This window comes from Leguminivora glycinivorella, chromosome 4, assembly GCF_023078275.1.
Source record: "Leguminivora glycinivorella isolate SPB_JAAS2020 chromosome 4, LegGlyc_1.1, whole genome shotgun sequence".
NCBI lineage: Eukaryota > Metazoa > Arthropoda > Insecta > Lepidoptera > Tortricidae > Leguminivora > Leguminivora glycinivorella.
In genome coordinates, this window is record NC_062974.1 from 22,506,189 (window position 1) to 22,524,702 (window position 18,514).

General features: G+C 36.9%; 1 protein-coding gene across 1 annotated transcript; it reads right to left on the reverse strand.

The window, feature by feature from the left end:
• Window positions 1–10,097: 10,097 nt before the first annotated feature.
• LOC125225569 lies at window positions 10,098–13,995 on the reverse strand. The gene is made up of 2 exons (XM_048129331.1): window positions 13,255–13,995; window positions 10,098–10,352 (listed from the first exon to the last, which is right to left on the reverse strand). Exons 1-2 carry the CDS (start codon window positions 13,778–13,780, stop codon window positions 10,312–10,314), a joined length of 567 nt encoding a protein of 188 aa, XP_047985288.1. The 5' UTR covers window positions 13,781–13,995; the 3' UTR covers window positions 10,098–10,311.
• Between the last annotated feature and the right edge of the window lie 4,519 nt (window positions 13,996–18,514).

Below are 18,514 nucleotides of genomic sequence, written 5' to 3' on the forward strand. Positions count from 1 at the left end.
CCCCAATATTATTTAATTAACCTTTGTATAGTACTATGCGCGCTTCTAATACATTTAGATAATCCTCATGCATTGCTAATAACAATCGCCAGCTATAGAGTTGCATGATCACAACACATTACATTAAATTATAAACGTAAGTAAGAATAACAATAAGAAACACCTCATCCATATGTATCTAGATCAAGAAACATATCCATCCATACTAATATTATAAATGCGAAAGTAACTCTGTCTTTCTGTCTGTCTGTCTGTCTGTCTGTCTGTCTGTCTGTCTGTTACGCTTTCCCGCTTAAACCACGCAACCGATTTTGATGAAATTTGGAACAGACAATCTTTAGACCCTGAGACAGAACATAGGCTACTTTTTATTTCGAAAAAAAGGGATGAAGGGGTTGAAAAAGAGGTTGAAAGTTTGTATGGGATTTCTTAATTTTAAATGATAAAACCATGAAACTTTATATTTTAGCACTTGATAAGAAATCATTAAACATATATTTAAAGTCACATACAGGTCGAACGCGATTAATTAACATTATTTTTACCTTTAAAATAAACATGGTGGGAAATAAACATTAACTAAAAGCGGGTAGATTATATTTATTTGTCTACCCCGAACATTTATATAAATTAATATCGGGTAGTTTTGTGTTGTTTACATCTCCGGTGACATTTTGCTGGGACGTCAGGATTCCGCGACCACGGCCAGTGCAACCTGGCCGAAACGTTGGGGAAAAAGGTAAAAATAATGTTAATTAATCGCGTTCGACCTGTATGTGACTTTAAATATGTGTACAAAGCGCGAGAACTTAAAGTGTTATATCATTAAACATCTTGATAAGGGATAGGGATAGGGATAGCGATAGGGATAGCGACAGGGATAGCTATAGGGATAGGGATAGCGATAGGGATAGGGATAGCGATAGGGATAGGGATAGCGATAGGGATAGCGATAGCGATAGCGTTAAACTTTATATTTTAGCACTTGATAAGAAATCATTAAACATATATTTAAAGTTACATACAGGTCGAACGCGATTAATTAACATTATTTTTACCTTTAAAATAAACATGGTGGGAAATAAACATTAACTAAAAGCGGGTAGATTATATTTATTTGTCTACCCCGAACATTTATATAAATTAATATCGGGTAGTTTTGTGTTGTTTACATCTCCGGTGACATTTTGCTGGGACGTCAGGATTCCGCGACCACGGCCAGTGCAACCTGGCCGAAACGTTGGGGAAAAAGGTAAAAATAATGTTAATTAATCGCGTTCGACCTGTATGTGACTTTAAATATGTGTACAAAGCGCGAGAACTTAAAGGGTTATATCATTAAACATCTTGATAAGGGATAGGGATAGGGATAGCGATAGGGATAGCGATAGGGATAGCGATAGGGATAGGGATAGCGATAGGGGTAGCGATAGCGATAGCGTTAGCGATAGCGATAGCGATAGCGATAGCGATAGCGATACGGATACGGATACGGATAATATGGGTATCGTTAGAGGGATACGGATAATCGGTCGGCGGTCTCTTACAATCAATGTGCTCTAAGACGATCGTTGTTTGCTTGCTTGAAGATTACGTTTGCGATAAGTATAAGCAAAATGTAAAAAATTGTAAGGGATAATAGAAAAAAGTACTTTTTACCCACCGATCATTGTGTCTAAATACGGGCTATGTGGGATGTTTATAAAGGTTTCCCCAGCGTATATAGAATTACCTACGCTGTGGTCGATGTGTAATATTTCTACAATCATTGCAAGCAAAAGTACATTATGTGCAATCGAAATAATCGCAGATAAATATACCTACAGAGAAACCTACGGTCCCTACTGATCCAAATGAAAATCTTAATGAATACTTTTATCACGCGGGCGAAGCCGCGGGTAAAAGCTAGTCTATAATAATATCAACTTTATGGTTCCACAATCTTACGATCTAAAGAATTAGCTAATGTATCTAGTTTTCCCGCTTTTCAATGGCAAGGAAACGGCAACTTTGCATGTTATTAACAACACTTTGTTATTGTTATCGCTAGATGGAGGTCAAGTGTATAAAATTACGGTTCGCGTAAGAGGTCCGAGGATTGTGAGGCTACTCAGCTTGCCCTGACGCCCCTTTGATTGCATGATCTGCACTAAGTATACACGGAATTGAAGAGAAACGCGTAAGATTTAAACACATATTTCTGAAGCAAAAATTTAGGAAAACGTGTAATAAGGATGAAAGTCAGTTTTACTAATCAAATTCCTATTTTGTCAGGCCGCACTGTGTTTGGTGTCCATTCGGTACCTTTCTTGGCCCACAGGTCGTTTGATCATGAGGTAGATGTGTCTGGCTCAGTCCCAATGAAGCTAATATTTTTATACTATGTATTTCCTATCCTACTACTAAAAACGAGGATACCGCTGTATGTTTTTTGTCCATAAATGCAATACCATGCTCATAAGATTCTCTAGTAAACAATAATGCAGTTTTATTTTTGGAAAAACCTTGACGCATTAATATAACTTTAATTTTGCGATCTGACGTTCCGTAAAATTGTCATGATTTTATTTTTTAGAAATTTGACATTGAAAGATAATGATCATACAGCTTGATTGCATTGAGGAATTTTTGCAAGAAGCTATTCTTGGATGTTTTTGTTTTCCTTTAAATCACGCTTCATGTAGCAACACTTAGAATTGACCGTGGTCAAGTGTAATATAATGTTGTTGACTCTCGACTAGATTGCGCTAATATTTTAAAGTTAAAAATTGGGCCAAATTGTCAAAACTCAGGTTCAAGAGGGTTTTAGCCTATGTCCAGAGATACTAGTAGCAGTCTTTTCACTGTGACTGTACAATTGTACATTTTACTTTGGCAGTAATAACTTTCTGTATACACAGCGGACCCCCAGACCCCCATGAGCCGTGGTGAATGCCGGGATAACGCAAGAAGGATGGTGAGTAACTCTCTATATAATCGATCCTTTTTGGTATCACTTCACTATGTACCAAACTGATGGGATAGAAAAAAGAATACGTTTGTACCTTTAATGATGCTGTAGTCTAATTACTTTAATAAGCCGGGTGTGGAAAACACCGCTAAACATTAACTAATAGGTCATGCTACGGATTGTTTCCGTCATTACAGTTTTTATACCGATTGGCCTATTTGCATACGCTCTTTTAATTATCAGCGTTCTATTACAACACTTACTATTGTTTCTTAACTGATTAGTTTTAGAGTTCCGTGACAGAAGGGGCATTGCCAACGGCGATCCAATTCATACTTAATTCACTAGTTCTGTAATTTAAGAATCTTGGCCTCTGATTACTTGGCTAACTTGGTGTACCAAAAAGGATAGTACTAATAGTAGTCCCTAAAAAAACGAAAATGTATTGTCTGCCCCATTCTGCAACAAAACAAGTCACGCCACTTGGATTATGAAAAGGTAAGGGTATTATAGGGTAAGGGCCAGAGAGCTATGGAGCGCAGCATATTAGGTGAGAAACTAAGGGATCGAATCCGAAACACCACGCTGCGCTCAAAAACTCCGATAATTTATGTAGCTCGAAAAGCGGTCAAGTTAAAGTGGGACTGGGCTGGACATGTCTGTCGTATGCCGAATGACCTGTGGGCCAAGATAGCCACGGAGTGGGATCTCCATGCGTCGAACAGAGAATCCGGCAGACCTCGCCGGCGATGGCGGGATAACTTTGACTCCTTTTTGGCAGGCTGGCCAAGTTGTAGCTCAAGATCAAGAAGAGTGGTGGAAGAAGGGGAGGCCGTTGCCCAACAGTGGGACACAATAGGCTCATAATGAATAATGATTTATACAATTTTAGATTTATACTCACTTAGCTACACGAAGTGTAAGGAAACTCTCCGAAAAGCCCTCCAACATATGACTTACGAAGACACAGAGAATCTACTATTAGTTATAAAATGAATATATAGATAGGTAATAGGTAGGTCTAAACACACATTGAGATAAATAAGATTATTAAAATATTATGTATAACTATGGTATTGATCTGCTAAAGCAAATAATAATGTAAATAGTTATATTATATAAATAACTTAAGTAGTGAAATGAATAAGTAAAGATAAATAAATACATTTTGTAAGTGAACATTAAAATTAAATTAAATTAAGTTTGAACCTTGTTTTGCCGTACCTCTCGCCTGAAACACAGGGTTTCCCTAGTTCGGGCAAATGTAAATCATCGATAATTTTAAGTATTTGTTGGATGTAATGTAAATATGCAATACTTGTTTTCAATAAAAATTATGTTTATGTTTAATGATGACACGTTAACAATAAAACTACGACTGCGTATATTTTTTACTCGCGACGCAAAAACGGGGTGTTATAAGTTTGACGTGTCTGTCTGTCTGTCTGTCTGTCTGTCTGTCTGTCTGTCCGTCCGTCCGTCCGTCCGTCCGTCCGTCCGTCCGTCCGTCCGTCCGTCCGTCCGTCCGTCCGTCCGTCTGTCTGTCTGTATGTCTGTCTGTTTGTCTATCTGTCTGTCTGTGGCATCGTAGCTCCCGAACGGATGAACCAATTTCAAATTAGTTTTTTTTTGAAAGCTGAGTTAGTCGGGAGTGTTACTAGCCATGTTTCATGAAAATCGGTCCACTATGTCGCGGTTGGGGTTTTTTCAAAATTTTAATTTTGTGGTTAGGTTATAATAAGAACTGGTAATTTGATATCTTGTTAATGAATAAGACAACAAGGATATAAACCAAGTATTTAATGTCACAATCGCAAAAAGTGTCTTAGTAAATCATGTATCGGTCATAGTAATGTGTTTCTATTGTGCACTACTACATAATTAATATAGCCTAAGACCGGTACGATATTTTTGAAAATAATTCTATAACAGTAGTTTTATTTCATATACAGCGCTTAATCGCAATTTAAAAAACCTATATTTTCGAATCCACCAATAGTTTGGAATGGAAGATATTAAAAAAAACTACGCCTAGAAAATAAGCGTTTTCTTTCAGCAAAATACCTCACAGTAATTTAATGGGGGAAACATGTAGAAAAAAATCAGTTTTAAGGTTTACAACCCGAAGCCACCTAAATATATGACGGGAAATAAGACTATTTTTATTGATATAGAATTTTTGAATTTTGTCTAACGTGCTCTAGAGCTGATATAATAACAGATATTTTTAAGCAGAAATCAATAGCACATAATTTTTCAGATATTTAACATATAAAAACCACCAATATATTTATATGGAAATAAAAAATCTAAATATTTGACCGGGCAAATTCGAAACAGATAATAGTACGAGGTTGACTTTTATTGTCCCTATTTAACAATATTAACAGCATGATAATCCACCCAATAAGTTTGACCTTTATTTAATACTTTAATTTATTTAATATATTTACATTTTTTGCGTGGTTTGGTTTGGACCTTAGTGTCTTACATTTAGGAATCCGTATGGCAAACCACCACGCCGGTGGAGCTGGGCCGAGGGTAGGTGATGAGCCGTGTCGCATGCTTTTTATTCTGTTCTTCTATTACACATTAACGTAAATGAGGAGGCACACTGACATTTTACCCCGCCAGGCGGCGCCTATGCATGTCACTGTCATTCATATGTGAGAGAGAGAAAAAACATAATTATCAGCTTCTCGCTCTCACGTCTCACGGACTAATAGGGTGGCGCCATCTGTCATATCCTTTGAGTGTTCCTTCTCATTACATGCCTGTTTCTACATAAGTAATATTTTAAGTAGATTAAAAACAGACGTTTCCCACCGATAATAAAGTCCAAAGTAATTAAAAAAATTACACATTTATTTTAGGCATGCGATTTGACAGTCGTCGAAAAGAGTATATACTTGTCAGTACATACATCTATCTCACGTTTTTCTCTTCTACCATTTGACAGATCTCCGTCATCTTGTGAAATGTATTCTTCCATTCTTCAGAATCGTTGAAGCAACGCTTGTTCTTGTTACAAACACGCGAAAGCTATGCAAAGTCTAATTTCGACCCATATGTCACGGCCAGGTATAGCTCCGGCGATTATCGTTAGACTTACAAGCCACAGGTCACAAGTTCAAATCTCAGTCGTCGCATACGTTTTTACAGCTTTTTTAATTCATTTTTTAAGGTTTTATTTATATTATAAGTTGATGAGTACAAGCTACTGCAATGACATTAAATACAAGGACGCACAATTCATAACAAAAATGTTTTAAAAATCTGGGTCTAAATTGCATTTATAACATTCTTGTTGATGCTAATAACGTTAACTTCTTATCTGCTTAGGAAAAAAGTCGTTCATGCCATAACCAACATAGTGTATAAAGACCTAAGTATCAAAATTGCTAATGGAACTGCCACACACTAAAAACTCTTTATGAAAATACCTTTTGTCATAATATGCTCAAATGACTTATATGTCAAAATGAATTGCGAACGAATATTGAACGAATGGAGCCGCTACCAATATATAATAAGTATGTAGGTATTAGATATTTCCAATTTATTCCATAAATATAAATACCTAAAAAAGGCCGCAATTTTACTTCTTCATTACATAAACTTTAAAAATACCCTACTGTATCATCTTTATCTTGGTCACTTGTACTCCGTTTATTACAATAAATGTATGTAATGTATGTATGTGTAAATTTCCTGAAATAAATGTCATATCTTGTTGTCACAAAGAAAAATTTACAAGGCTTCCAAGAATCTCGAGCTGGAAGGATACAAATTAAAATATTTTCTATGAAAATAATTTAATTCAACAGCAGAGAACCCAAAGGTTTATCGGATTTATTTATTATAGGCATTTGTTTTAAATTAAATACCAGTGGTTCTGATCTGATAGTGTGGGATATTCTTTAAAATTTATTTTCAAAAGGAGATTTAATGTTGGTAATGCCATTCAAATAATATTAGAAGTGTCTAATACGCGAGTGTTCAAATTTAATAATAGGATAGCACATATTGAAAGTACTGTAATATGGGTACAAAAGCCTGCCTATTGAAATATAAAATACATAGCAAAAAGTATAGAAAGGACCTACTTTTCGACTTTTTATTTACACTACGTACCGACCATACAACTGACTCTAATTAATCTTGGTATTAAAAAGAGTAAAATGTAATACGTTTTCACATTATACGATCCGATATCGGATGTCGGACCGATATTCCATACATTACAGGCGGAATCTTGAATTCTTCTATTGATATCCTTCCGAAATCCGTTATCGGATCGGATAATGTGAAAACGGTCTAATAGCGACTCAATAGTTTTTGTTCCTTGAAAGTCATTAATTTGAAATAAAATTATTCATTGAAATCTATACAATTACAACGAGTATTATAATGTATAATACATTCATTTTGTAATGTAATCCAAAGAAATAACTTATAAGAAATATATTCTACCCTTTTGCTTGTTTTCTGATTACTATTTAGCCAATTTTTTCATTGACTCATACCATGGACTTTCAATAGGGACTGAGCTCACACTTTTTTTGCCATACTAAATTGAACTTTATCACCGGTGCAGAAAGGCGTTCTTATCAGACTAGTAAAAGTGTGTCCACATGAGAGGGTCAAAGTTGGGGCTGGTGTCCCTCTCGCACCTGTGACCAGTGTTAAAGAGATTACTACAGTAGTAGTATTTTTACCTGTATGATAACTAAGTTTATAAACTTCTTAAATTATTTTTGTATTATGTCGAGGCAAGGATATTAATACCTTGTAATGAATTGGTAAGTCATTATTATGAAGCCATAAAACCAAAGATTTGCGCAATTAAAAAAAAACCTTTAATTCGGTATTAGTGGATTTGGTAGTAACTTTGAATATTGACTGGTATCCCCAAATAATGACAGTGATGACATCATTCAAATAATTTTGACAGTGGCAATAAGTGCGAGAGGGACACCAGCCCCAACTTTACCCTCTCATGTGGACACACTTTTTGGCCTAACAACTCAATCTAGCTTAATGATTTATAAATCTATGAGTCATACCGGACAACTGTCACTGTACACTTGTAATCCTTATTACAAGGGCATAACGTCTAGCGATGGTTAGCTAAGACAGAGTATTGCGGTTAGTAGGAACGACGCACGATGTTGAACCTTAGGTTACCTTCAATCAATACTAATACTGAAAGACAATTTTTAAACTTATTGCATTACATGTGTCTAACAAAATTTCAATGAAATGGGTTGTAAATCTAATACTAAAAAATCAATATTTAAAAAGAGAGGGTTGAAAAGGGTGTAAAAGATAAAAAAATAATAACAAGAAAAAAAGATTTCCACTGCCGAGGATCGAACCCACGACGTCAGGTCAGGAGCGCGCCCATCGTCTTACGCTACTATAACTGAGCTATTTAAGCGATAGTGAAGGTGGCGAAATATATTATTATACCACGATGTAATGAAAATACGAATGAATAACTAACTTTTGAAATAATGCAGAAAATGACATCGTCAATATAGTAGAGTTTGTAGGTAATGAAAAATATGAAAATACTTCTTTCAGTACAGATTTTAGCGCTTCTTGGCGTGCATTTAAAGGTGGATTATTTTTTATACTTCTTTATTTTGATCTTAACGAAAAGTCTGTTCCAATTTTTTTGCTGATATAATTTTTGCCCTGAATGTTATTCTGACCTAGTAAAATACTGAACTTCCGTTTTGTTTTTAGGGTGGTTTCAGTAGAAATAGTGTTTCAACACATAATGTAGATGCAAAACAACCATAACTTCACTTGTCCTATTATTGCTTGCGTGATAACTAATTTAATTACTCCGCTTTTTGCTACTACGAAGTATCATTAACAAAAATAGGTGGTTTCTTAATGTGTTATAAAGATCATAAATTAAAGTAGTCGAATTTAAAACAAAAGTCCTGATACCATTTTCGCCTGATTTTTAGTGAATTAAAATAATCTTTTTTTTATTATATTATACGTTTCTTGTCACAAATTTTGGTGGCTTAACTAAAAAAACTGTACCAAATTACCAAACTTAATTTTTGGTGAGATAAAAAGTACTGTTATAGAATTAAGTTATTTTCCCAGTAGTAGTAAGACCGGATAGCTCTTGGGGTAATAACCGTACAACTGAATCTATCATTATCAAATAATGCATGCATATTCATTTTATGTTTCATTTAAAATGCATGCAACATATTGTCTATAAAACCAGCTTGCAAATGTATCAACTATAATCTATATTATAAGTTCGCACTTTACTTAATCTAAGAAGTCTTGAATATTTGTAAGGACGGATTTTATACAGTGCGTAAACGTAATAAGGGCGATAAATGAAACCAGGCATATAATCCAATATTGTTATCATTAATGAAGAGGTGTTTTTGAGTTACTCTTAATTTTCAGCCCATAATTAATTTTTGAAAAATTTCCCAGCAGCAATGTACTGTAAACGTGGTTGCGATGACAATCAATGATAACTGTCAACGAGCGTTTAACGCGAGTGTGTTTGCATTGCGTTGCGAGCCGAATTAATTTGTATGGATAAAAAAAATATTTCAATTTTAAGTAAAAGTTATCTAATTCCATTTTTTATGTCCTATACTCACCACCGTTAAGAGGTTAGCCCGTATTAGGTTTACACCCTGTATAATTTTAGCTGGAGTAAGTATTTAACTTTAATTTAATACTTATTGTGTTCGAAGTTTTATCATTAACTTATTACTTACTTATTATTAAAACAATTAATAGAGTAGGGGAAGGTTGCTATCATTGGACCAGTTAACTTCGCTGCTCTATATAATTTATAGATTTTATGGCAAAAAATAAAACTACTTTGATAAGTTTTAATCCTTGACAAGTATTTTTGAACTACTTTATTCACAATAAAAAAAGTATAATAAATTTAGAGAAAAATCGTGAAAAGGTTTTCAAGGGCTGTTGCCTTCTTTGGACCAGAGTCGCCTTCATTGGACCACAAACTTGCCATCAATGGACTTAGGAAATTTAGACTAATGGTCCAATCAAGAAAACTTATGGAAATCGACAATAAATACATTTTTAATGAAATATTTTTTTATTCAAATTGTACAATTTTAAAATATATTGTTAAAGAGGTTCAGAAATGAGACAAAACTTTAACTAAAATTATTTAATTTTTATAATCGTAATCTCAAAGGCTCTAACGACGGTGCGTGTGCGCCGTGAGGCGGGTCGCGGGCAAATGGACGAGCTCACTCTTGTGCTGCCGCGACTGCGGGGCGCGGCGCAGGGGGGAAGGGGAGCCCCGGCGGCGGGGCGACAACTCCGGAGTTCACCTTCCCTTACAGTCGACCATCCTGATGGTAATACGCCCACGGATTACCTGAAATTCATATAATACCTATAGTGGAAGTCAGAGGAACGTTACAAATGAAAGACCCATCCAAAAATCCACCGAGCCCGCCTCAAATCTAACTGACCTTAGCCTATCTGGCCATGAACGTTGTCTAACTGACTTCGCTCACGAGGCGAACTCTTTTGAATCTTGTCTGTGATCTCTTCAACTTATTTGGTCCTAATCTTTCTGATCAAAGACCTATCCAAAAATCTGTCTAGCCCGCCTCAAATCTGACTGACCTTAGCCTAACTGGCCATGAACGTTGTCTAACTGACTTCGCTCACGAGGCGGACTTATTCAATCTCGTCTAAGATCTCAAACCTATCTGGTCTTAACCTTGCTGGTCATAGGCTCCATCTATCTGATGATACTGAGCCTACGAGATCTAGACAAAAAAGAAAACACTTTGCAATCTGGTAATCCAATCTAAACCAATGTCTTCGTAGGCTTTTATTCCATCTATCTGATGATCCTGAGCCTATTAATAAAACACAAGATATTACGTCAAGAACTTCATTGCAATCTGTAACTGGAAGCTATGGTTCTATTGATGAAATAACTCCAAAACTTGTAATCAAATGTGGTAAATATCAGACACTTTTTTTTTAAATTAGTAAATTAAACATTTAACTAACCTTAGCAAATATCGGACGTGAACTTCAAGTATGCGTATGTCACTATCGCATTACTATTTCTTTCGTTGATGGATGATTTAATAAGAAATAACACAATCTGCTTCAATATAAGAATCTTATTTAAACAAATAAACACTTCAACGTCATTAACAAAATACAACAAAGTCATAATTGTCTAATCATAATAGTTTACTATTAGATCACAAGATATTATAAACCGAATTATTTTATCACCACTTGTAAATTAAAGACAGCTACGATATTTTTGTACGTTATATTCGGAAATTCAAATGGTCAATTTACCTGATACCTTTTTTTTTTTTACTGGCAGAGAATATCACTCAATTTTCATAACATTTTAAATAAACCAGAATTCTCTTTAGTTATGAACGGTTTTGCTTTGTCCGCGGCTGTAACACCACACTTCCACGAGAGTTCAACCTAGTGTCGATCATCATCGATTCCCGTATAGTCTTATAAGAACCAGTATATTAATCGATTTATTCTCACTATTAATCTTTCACCACTATTTTACGCTCAACTTAAACTAAATCATAATTATCATTAATGTTAAATTGTAAAACCAAAACGCGTTAATCATTACCACGGTATTACGAATCTTATCGGCAGCATTGGAAAAGGCTACTTACCTTCTAGTCAAATCAGCGTCTTTTTAAGAACTGTCAAAACTAATTTGCGCAATTTGCTAAGGAATTAATATGAAATCGAGTTTAGTAATGTCATGGTAAACTCATGTACTTTATATCTTTCCATCCGACTTAATAAATTGGGTTTAAAAATAACTACTGGTCATGTTTTCTTATTTTATCTGACGCATTATTTCGTGCGTATAAAATATTTTGTTTCGAGTACAGGCAGATAATAGAAACTATTGTCTTCATGTGAAAATGTGTCTACACAAGGAACTGAAAATGAAGATGAAAATACTAAACTTTTCGGACTTTGCCTTATATACATATATAGTCTTTAACCGTTAATATTTAATGCCACTTTATACCTGAGTATCACTGAAATAATGACGATATGTAACCGAGCATTCTCAATCCTCAGCTCATAATTATCTTTATGCAGGTATTATGCGACTTATGCAAATATGCACAAAAAATAACTGAGTAAAATAATACTTGGTCTAGTAAACCGCCAAACAAAATAGTTTAACTTCAGCTTGTTCTTGAAATGACATACATTTTATATGACTGGTAGCACGAATAGAAAAGCATCAAGTTTGCCGACACATTAATATAAATAAATTAAACATAGCACCTATAAAATGTGCTGTTACGACCACGAGGAATTCGCACAATAACTGTATCATCACAGTGTCCTTAATAATCATAATTGGTTCATAACAGATTAAACAGAACTTATTTAACACCTTGAAAAGAAAACTGTGTTGTACCATTGATTAATATCCAATCATCAATTCATCAGATGACAGATTAGTACTACGGTACTCATCTAACCTATTTCTACTATTATCAGCTGATTGACTGCATAAATAACGCTGTAGTTGACTCTTGATCTACTGCAATACGAGTTATGAAAATAAAAGGTGTCATAAGGTAACTACTAACTTTAACAGCAAACCCGTACGACCACGACCGCCATAGTAATAGTGTTAATAGTGCTGCCAAAATTAACGTGTGCCATTAACTCAACATGATTGATTAATCAAACAGTTTTGTGATATTTTCTATCATTTACATCAACCTCTTATCTTTTAAACAATTTTAATAGCTTTGTCTTTCTTGCGAAAACAGTTGTCAGCAACGTGGCCCCACTTGTCGCAACTAGTACAATGTCTGTGCTCTTTGCAATCAACACTAACGTGCCCATATTTAGAACAACGATCACATTGCTTTACATCAGTTTTTGTGCAACTCGAAGAGATATGACCTTTAATGCCGCATTTATAGCAAGTGACGTCATCGCGCTGAGGCTGTTTTCGCCCTGTGTAAGATCTACCCGCATCGTTGCTAACTGAACTAGCCTTACTTTTATTTGAACAATCAAAACCAGAATCTGTTAAGTACTTCAATAAACTTTTAGTATCACGGCAAGCGGCACAAATTTAGTCGTTATTTGATAAATAAGAAATCGTTCATTCCAGTTGAATATTTTTGCTAGTGCCTCTAAAAGTCTTATCCAACATTGAACTGTCATGTCACTTGATGCATCACCGTTAAAATCAGGTATATTATCAGAGCCCGATAGTAATTTGTTCATCTGACCTGGGTCCTGTGTACAAACTGAGAAAGAGTTGCAGCTCGCTCTCGAGCACGAAGCCGCGACAGGCTGTCTTGCCGCGCACCGGGCGGAGGCGGTGGCAGCCGGCACCGGCAGCAGCGGCGACCGGGGTATGGCGCGCTCCCCGCACGCCCCCGACGACGTCAAACCGCCCGCCGACAACACAGCGCCATCGCTGCCAAGCTCGGGGATAGACCTTGCTATCGGTGGCGTAGTTGATAAGAAAGCGCCATCATTTGTTGGGTCTACTGTAACTGAAATGGCGGAGGTTATGTTATTTTGTCTCTTTGACTTATTTTCCACCGTCGTCGAGCCTTGAGAACTTGAACTTATAATTTTTTTCATCAAACGTTCTAATTTGTTAAGCCTTGTATCTAAATTAATATTAATCGACTTTCTACTTTTACTATAATGTCGCCTGGTACGCGATTTACGTCGCGAACGTCGCCCAGAGCGCGAATGCTGCCTGGAGCGCGAGCGCGAACGTGATTCTTCAAAATCTTCATCCATCACAAACCACAATAAAAATATTTGAAGGTAGTGGGCGGGTGATGTTTACTTATTAAAAGTAAGCTCGATCGCACTTCTGAACTGTTAAAGAGGTTCAGAAATGAGACAAAACTTTAACTAAAATTATTTAATTTTTATAATCGTAATCTCAAAGGCTCTAACGACGGTGCGTGTGCGCCGTGAGGCGGGTCGCGGGCAAATGGACGAGCTCACTCTTGTGCTGCCGCGACTGCGGGGCGCGGCGCAGGGGGGAAGGGGAGCCCCGGCGGCGGGGCGACAACTCCGGAGTTCACCTTCCCTTACAATATTTATATTATTTTCATATGTACTAATTTTCTTCTTACATATTTGCGCACGGTTGAAGTATTAAAAATTATTCCTTCGCGTAATTTAACTTCAACAGCGCTCGAAACACACTTGGACGCGTTACTCTTTTCCGGGAAGCGAGGCGCGACTGAGGTTACGGGGTGGCCCAAGATGAGGCATCTCAACCTTCCCCTATAGGTACTTACTCGTAATTTATGAGAATGGAAAAAGTTTAAGGAATTTATGTAGGTAGGTAATATTATAGAGTAAGTGAGGTAACAACTAATGCATGGGCCATTTTTTTCAAAGTTGTCCACCCCACTTTTTTTGTAACATGGGTATTTTTTACGCGATTCATACTCAGAATCGAGAGCTCTTTCGATCCTGATAGGAGAAAAAAAATGTCTCAAGATTTCCATAATTTTTTTCGAAACTTCCATTCCATTACCGCCATACACAATGTATGAAAAAATGGTAACGGAATGGGAAAAAAACCCTGGGACGCTTTTTTTCTCCTATTAGGATTAAAAGAGCTCGCGATTCTGAGTGGAAAACACATACAAATTTCCAAATAAAAAAAAAGTGGGGTGGACAACTTTGAAAAAAAAAATGGCCCACATGAACATACAACAAATACATATTATTGGAGAAATACTTTTGATTATGCTAGCTTTTCATCTCAAAACTTCAGCTTAACGGCAAAATGAAATAATTTCTCATTAGCTCCTTTTTAATCTTATTCATAATAAAAATTGACCAGTATATAATACAGTCGCATTAAAATAAATGTCCCGTTATCTTGAAGCCAGGATAAGGCTAATAATGACCGTAGAGCAAGATGCTAAAAAGATTGAAAAAATAGTGAGATGCATTAAAATCGTCCAGCAAAAAAGTCTAGAAGCCCACACATCCGCTCGAAAGCCTTAATGATGGCACTGGACAAAATCTAGTTTTTATCCTGCTATGTAAGCGGACAAGGCATAAGAGGAAGCCTGTTTATTTGGCAGGAAACATTTGTATCGAATAAAACTGTATTAATTTTAATCTAAATACTTATTAACATCGATGCTGGAGATTTGGAGTACCTCAAAGATTCATTCGTAACATTCAATTTGTTGGAGTTTGATTGATTGCCATAACAAGGTGCAGATAATAGGTAGACTTTGATGTTATATGTATAAATTAATGCTAAACTAAGCTAATCATATTTCAATCAATCAATCAATCAAAATATGCTTTATTCAAATAGGCTTACAATAAGCACTTTTAAATTGTCAACAGTGTACAATATTCATCTTATTCTAAATATCAGAGCAATTTATTGGTGCAATAAACAATATTGTTTTAAAACTACATTGATTTAATAAAATGATATCAATCTAAATTGTATAAAAAAATACTAGTATAAAAACTTCTAGAATAAATTCTAAATGTCAAAAAAATTGTGTAAAAATACATTGAATTATCAATATCATCATTAATAAGCTATATAATTAATGGTTTTCAGCAATACTTGTATCCCACAGTGTTTCATCATTCATGTAGTCTTGTGTGCTATAGTAGGCTTTAGAGATCAGTATACGCTTTACATAATGTTTAAATCGATTAAAAGACAGTTCAGTGATTTTAAACCTAAAGGGATTCACACCTTGGGCAGAACTCGAACCTGCGACCAACGGCTTTGCACTTTTTTATTTAATTTAAAAGTATGTAGTAGTATCGCTCGCAGACGTTTATGCATGATAAAAAAAAAACAAGTTTATAGTATGAATTTTTTGAAACGAACGTTTCTAAACAAAGGTATTGTTCCTTTTGTGTTGAGCGGGAGCTTCTGTATTTGCACGCGCTAAGACAACAAGAAGCAACTGTATCCTGATAATTGTAAGGTTCAAATCTGTACAGCAGCAAATTTGAGATATATTATTTTGGAAATGCGAAGCGATAGACCACACCGCTATAGGTGCGAAAATACAGCGCTTCTAATACTTTGATACTTGATGGTGTAAGTATAGTACATATAGTTATAATAATCATCGGTAATATGTCAGTCTGTATAATAAAAATAACACGTTTAAACAGCGAAACTGCCAGATTAAAAGGTTGATAAGCACCTGGCACCTTAAGGTGTCATCGCAAAGTGACAATAAACACTGATAAGGTTTTTCAATCTGACCGCCATTGTTATGTTTTGTTATAAATACGGTTTACGGTTTGTTTAGTTATTTATGTTATTTTATATATCAAGACTTGTACCTAATATTTATGTAATTACTATTTATATATTGCTATATACAATTAGACTTCAACGCGAAACTAGGCAAGAAAGATGGTGACGAGCTGAGAGTGGGGCAATTTGGAGTTGGAAGTCGGAACCACCGGGGGCATCTGCTGGCTGGTTTCTTGGAGAAGGAGGGACTCTATATGATGAACTCCTTCTTTAAGAAACGCGAGCACAGAAAATGGACCTGGATGAGTCCCGACGGTGTAACTAAAAACGAGATCGATTTCATCATGTCGACGAAGAGACATATATTCAATGATGTGTCTGTGATCAATACGGTCAAAATCGGAAGCGATCACCGCTTGGTAAGAGGCACATTGAATATATGTCCTAAGCTAGAACGCTCTCGACTGATGAAGTCCACGCTCCGTCCTGCACTCCAAACACAAAACCCCGAAAGCTTTCAGCTGGAACTCCAAAACCGTTTTGATTGTCTAGGCGATGATGTGGACGAATTCAACGACGGGTTTGTGGAAGCTGTCCATAGCGCTGGGTCTAAGTTTTTTAAGGCCCAACGGACAAACAAGACCAAAAGGCTCTCAGACTCCACTCAGAGACTCATTGAAAAAAGGAGTAAAATGGTTCTACAATCTTCAGCTGACGCGACTCTATACCGGCAGCTCAACAAGCAGATCTCTAAGTCCCTCACCCGCGATATGCGCCAATTTAATACTAAATGTATTGAAGAGGCCATAGAGCGGAATAAGGGCTCCAAAGTTTTTGCAAGGGATCTGTCTGTTGGGCAAAGCCAGCTCGCCAAATTGAAAACTGAGGATGGTAGAATCGTCACATCCAAACCTGAGCTCCTGAGTGAGATAGAGAGCTTCTATGGACAGCTATATACGTCAACCAGCAGGCCCGAAGTTGGTCTGGCGGAAGACCATAGAGCTAGACTGACCCGACACTATACCGAAGACATCCCGGACATCAGCCTGTACGAGATTAGAATGGCTCTTAAACAGCTTAAGAATAACAGGGCGCCTGGTGAAGATGGAGTTACAGCCGAACTTCTGAAGGCGGGTGGTAAACCGATCCTTACGGCCCTTCAGAAGCTGTTCAACTCCGTCGTACTAGAAGGGAGAACGCCAAGGGCATGGCACAGAGGTGTGGTGATACTGTTCTTCAAAAAAGGTGACAACACTTTATTGAAGAACTACCGACCCATTTCACTTCTGAGCCATGTCTATAAGCTGTTTTCAAGAGTCATTACGAATCGTCTCGCACGCAGGCTTGATGACTTCCAGCCTCCCGAACAAGCCGGTTTCCGAAGAGGCTTTAGTACCGTAGACCACATCCACACGCTTCGTCAGGTTATACAGAAGACCGAAGAGTATAACCTGCCCCTCTGTTTAGCGTTTGTGGACTACGAGAAAGCCTTCGATTCGATCGAAACCTGGGCTGTACTACAGTCTCTCCAACGGTGCCAAGTAGACTACCGCTATATCGAAGTGCTGAAGTGCTTGTACGAGAGCGCCACTATGTCAGTCCGACTCCAAGACCAGAACTCGAAGCCCATTCCGTTGCAGCGAGGGGTCAGGCAAGGAGATGTCATATCTCCTAAGCTGTTTACCGCTGCACTGGAGGATGTCTTTAAGACTCTGGATTGGAGAAGGCTAGGTATCAACATAAACGGTGAGTACCTCACTAACCTTCGATTCGCGGACGATATAGTAGTCTTGGCTGAGACCATGGAGGACTTGAGTACGATGCTCGATGACCTCAATAGAGCCTCCATGCGAGTTGGTCTTAAGATGAACATGGATAAGACAAAAATCATCTCCAATGCCCATGTAGCACCAATTCCCGTTACAATTGGAGGCTTTACACTCGAAGTTGTAGACGATTATATATACCTAGGACAAGTTATCCACTTAGGTAGGTCCAACTTCGAGAAAGAGGTTAATCGTCGAATCCGACTCGGTTGGGCAGCGTTCGGGAAGCTACGATACGTCTTTTCGTCCAATATTCCGCAGTGTCTGAAGACGAAAGTGTTTGATCAGTGTGTGTTGCCAGTGATGACATACGGTACTGAAACGTGGTCGCTTACAATGGGCCTCATAAGAAAGCTCAAGGTCACCCAAAGGGCAATGGAGAGGGCTATGCTAGGAGTCTCTTTGCGAGATCGTATCAGAAATGAGACCATCCGC

What these genes read in the sequence shown, in the direction of transcription:
- LOC125225569 (XM_048129331.1), bottom strand. Translation starts at nt 13,780, where the DNA reads ATGGATGAAGATTTTGAAGAATCACGTTCGCGCTCGCGCTCCAGGCAG. An exon ending in AGTTTGTACACAGGACCCAG is followed by an intron (nt 10,353 to 13,254) that starts GTCAGATGAACA and finishes TATGAATTTCAG; the next exon opens with GTAATCCGTGGGCGTATTAC.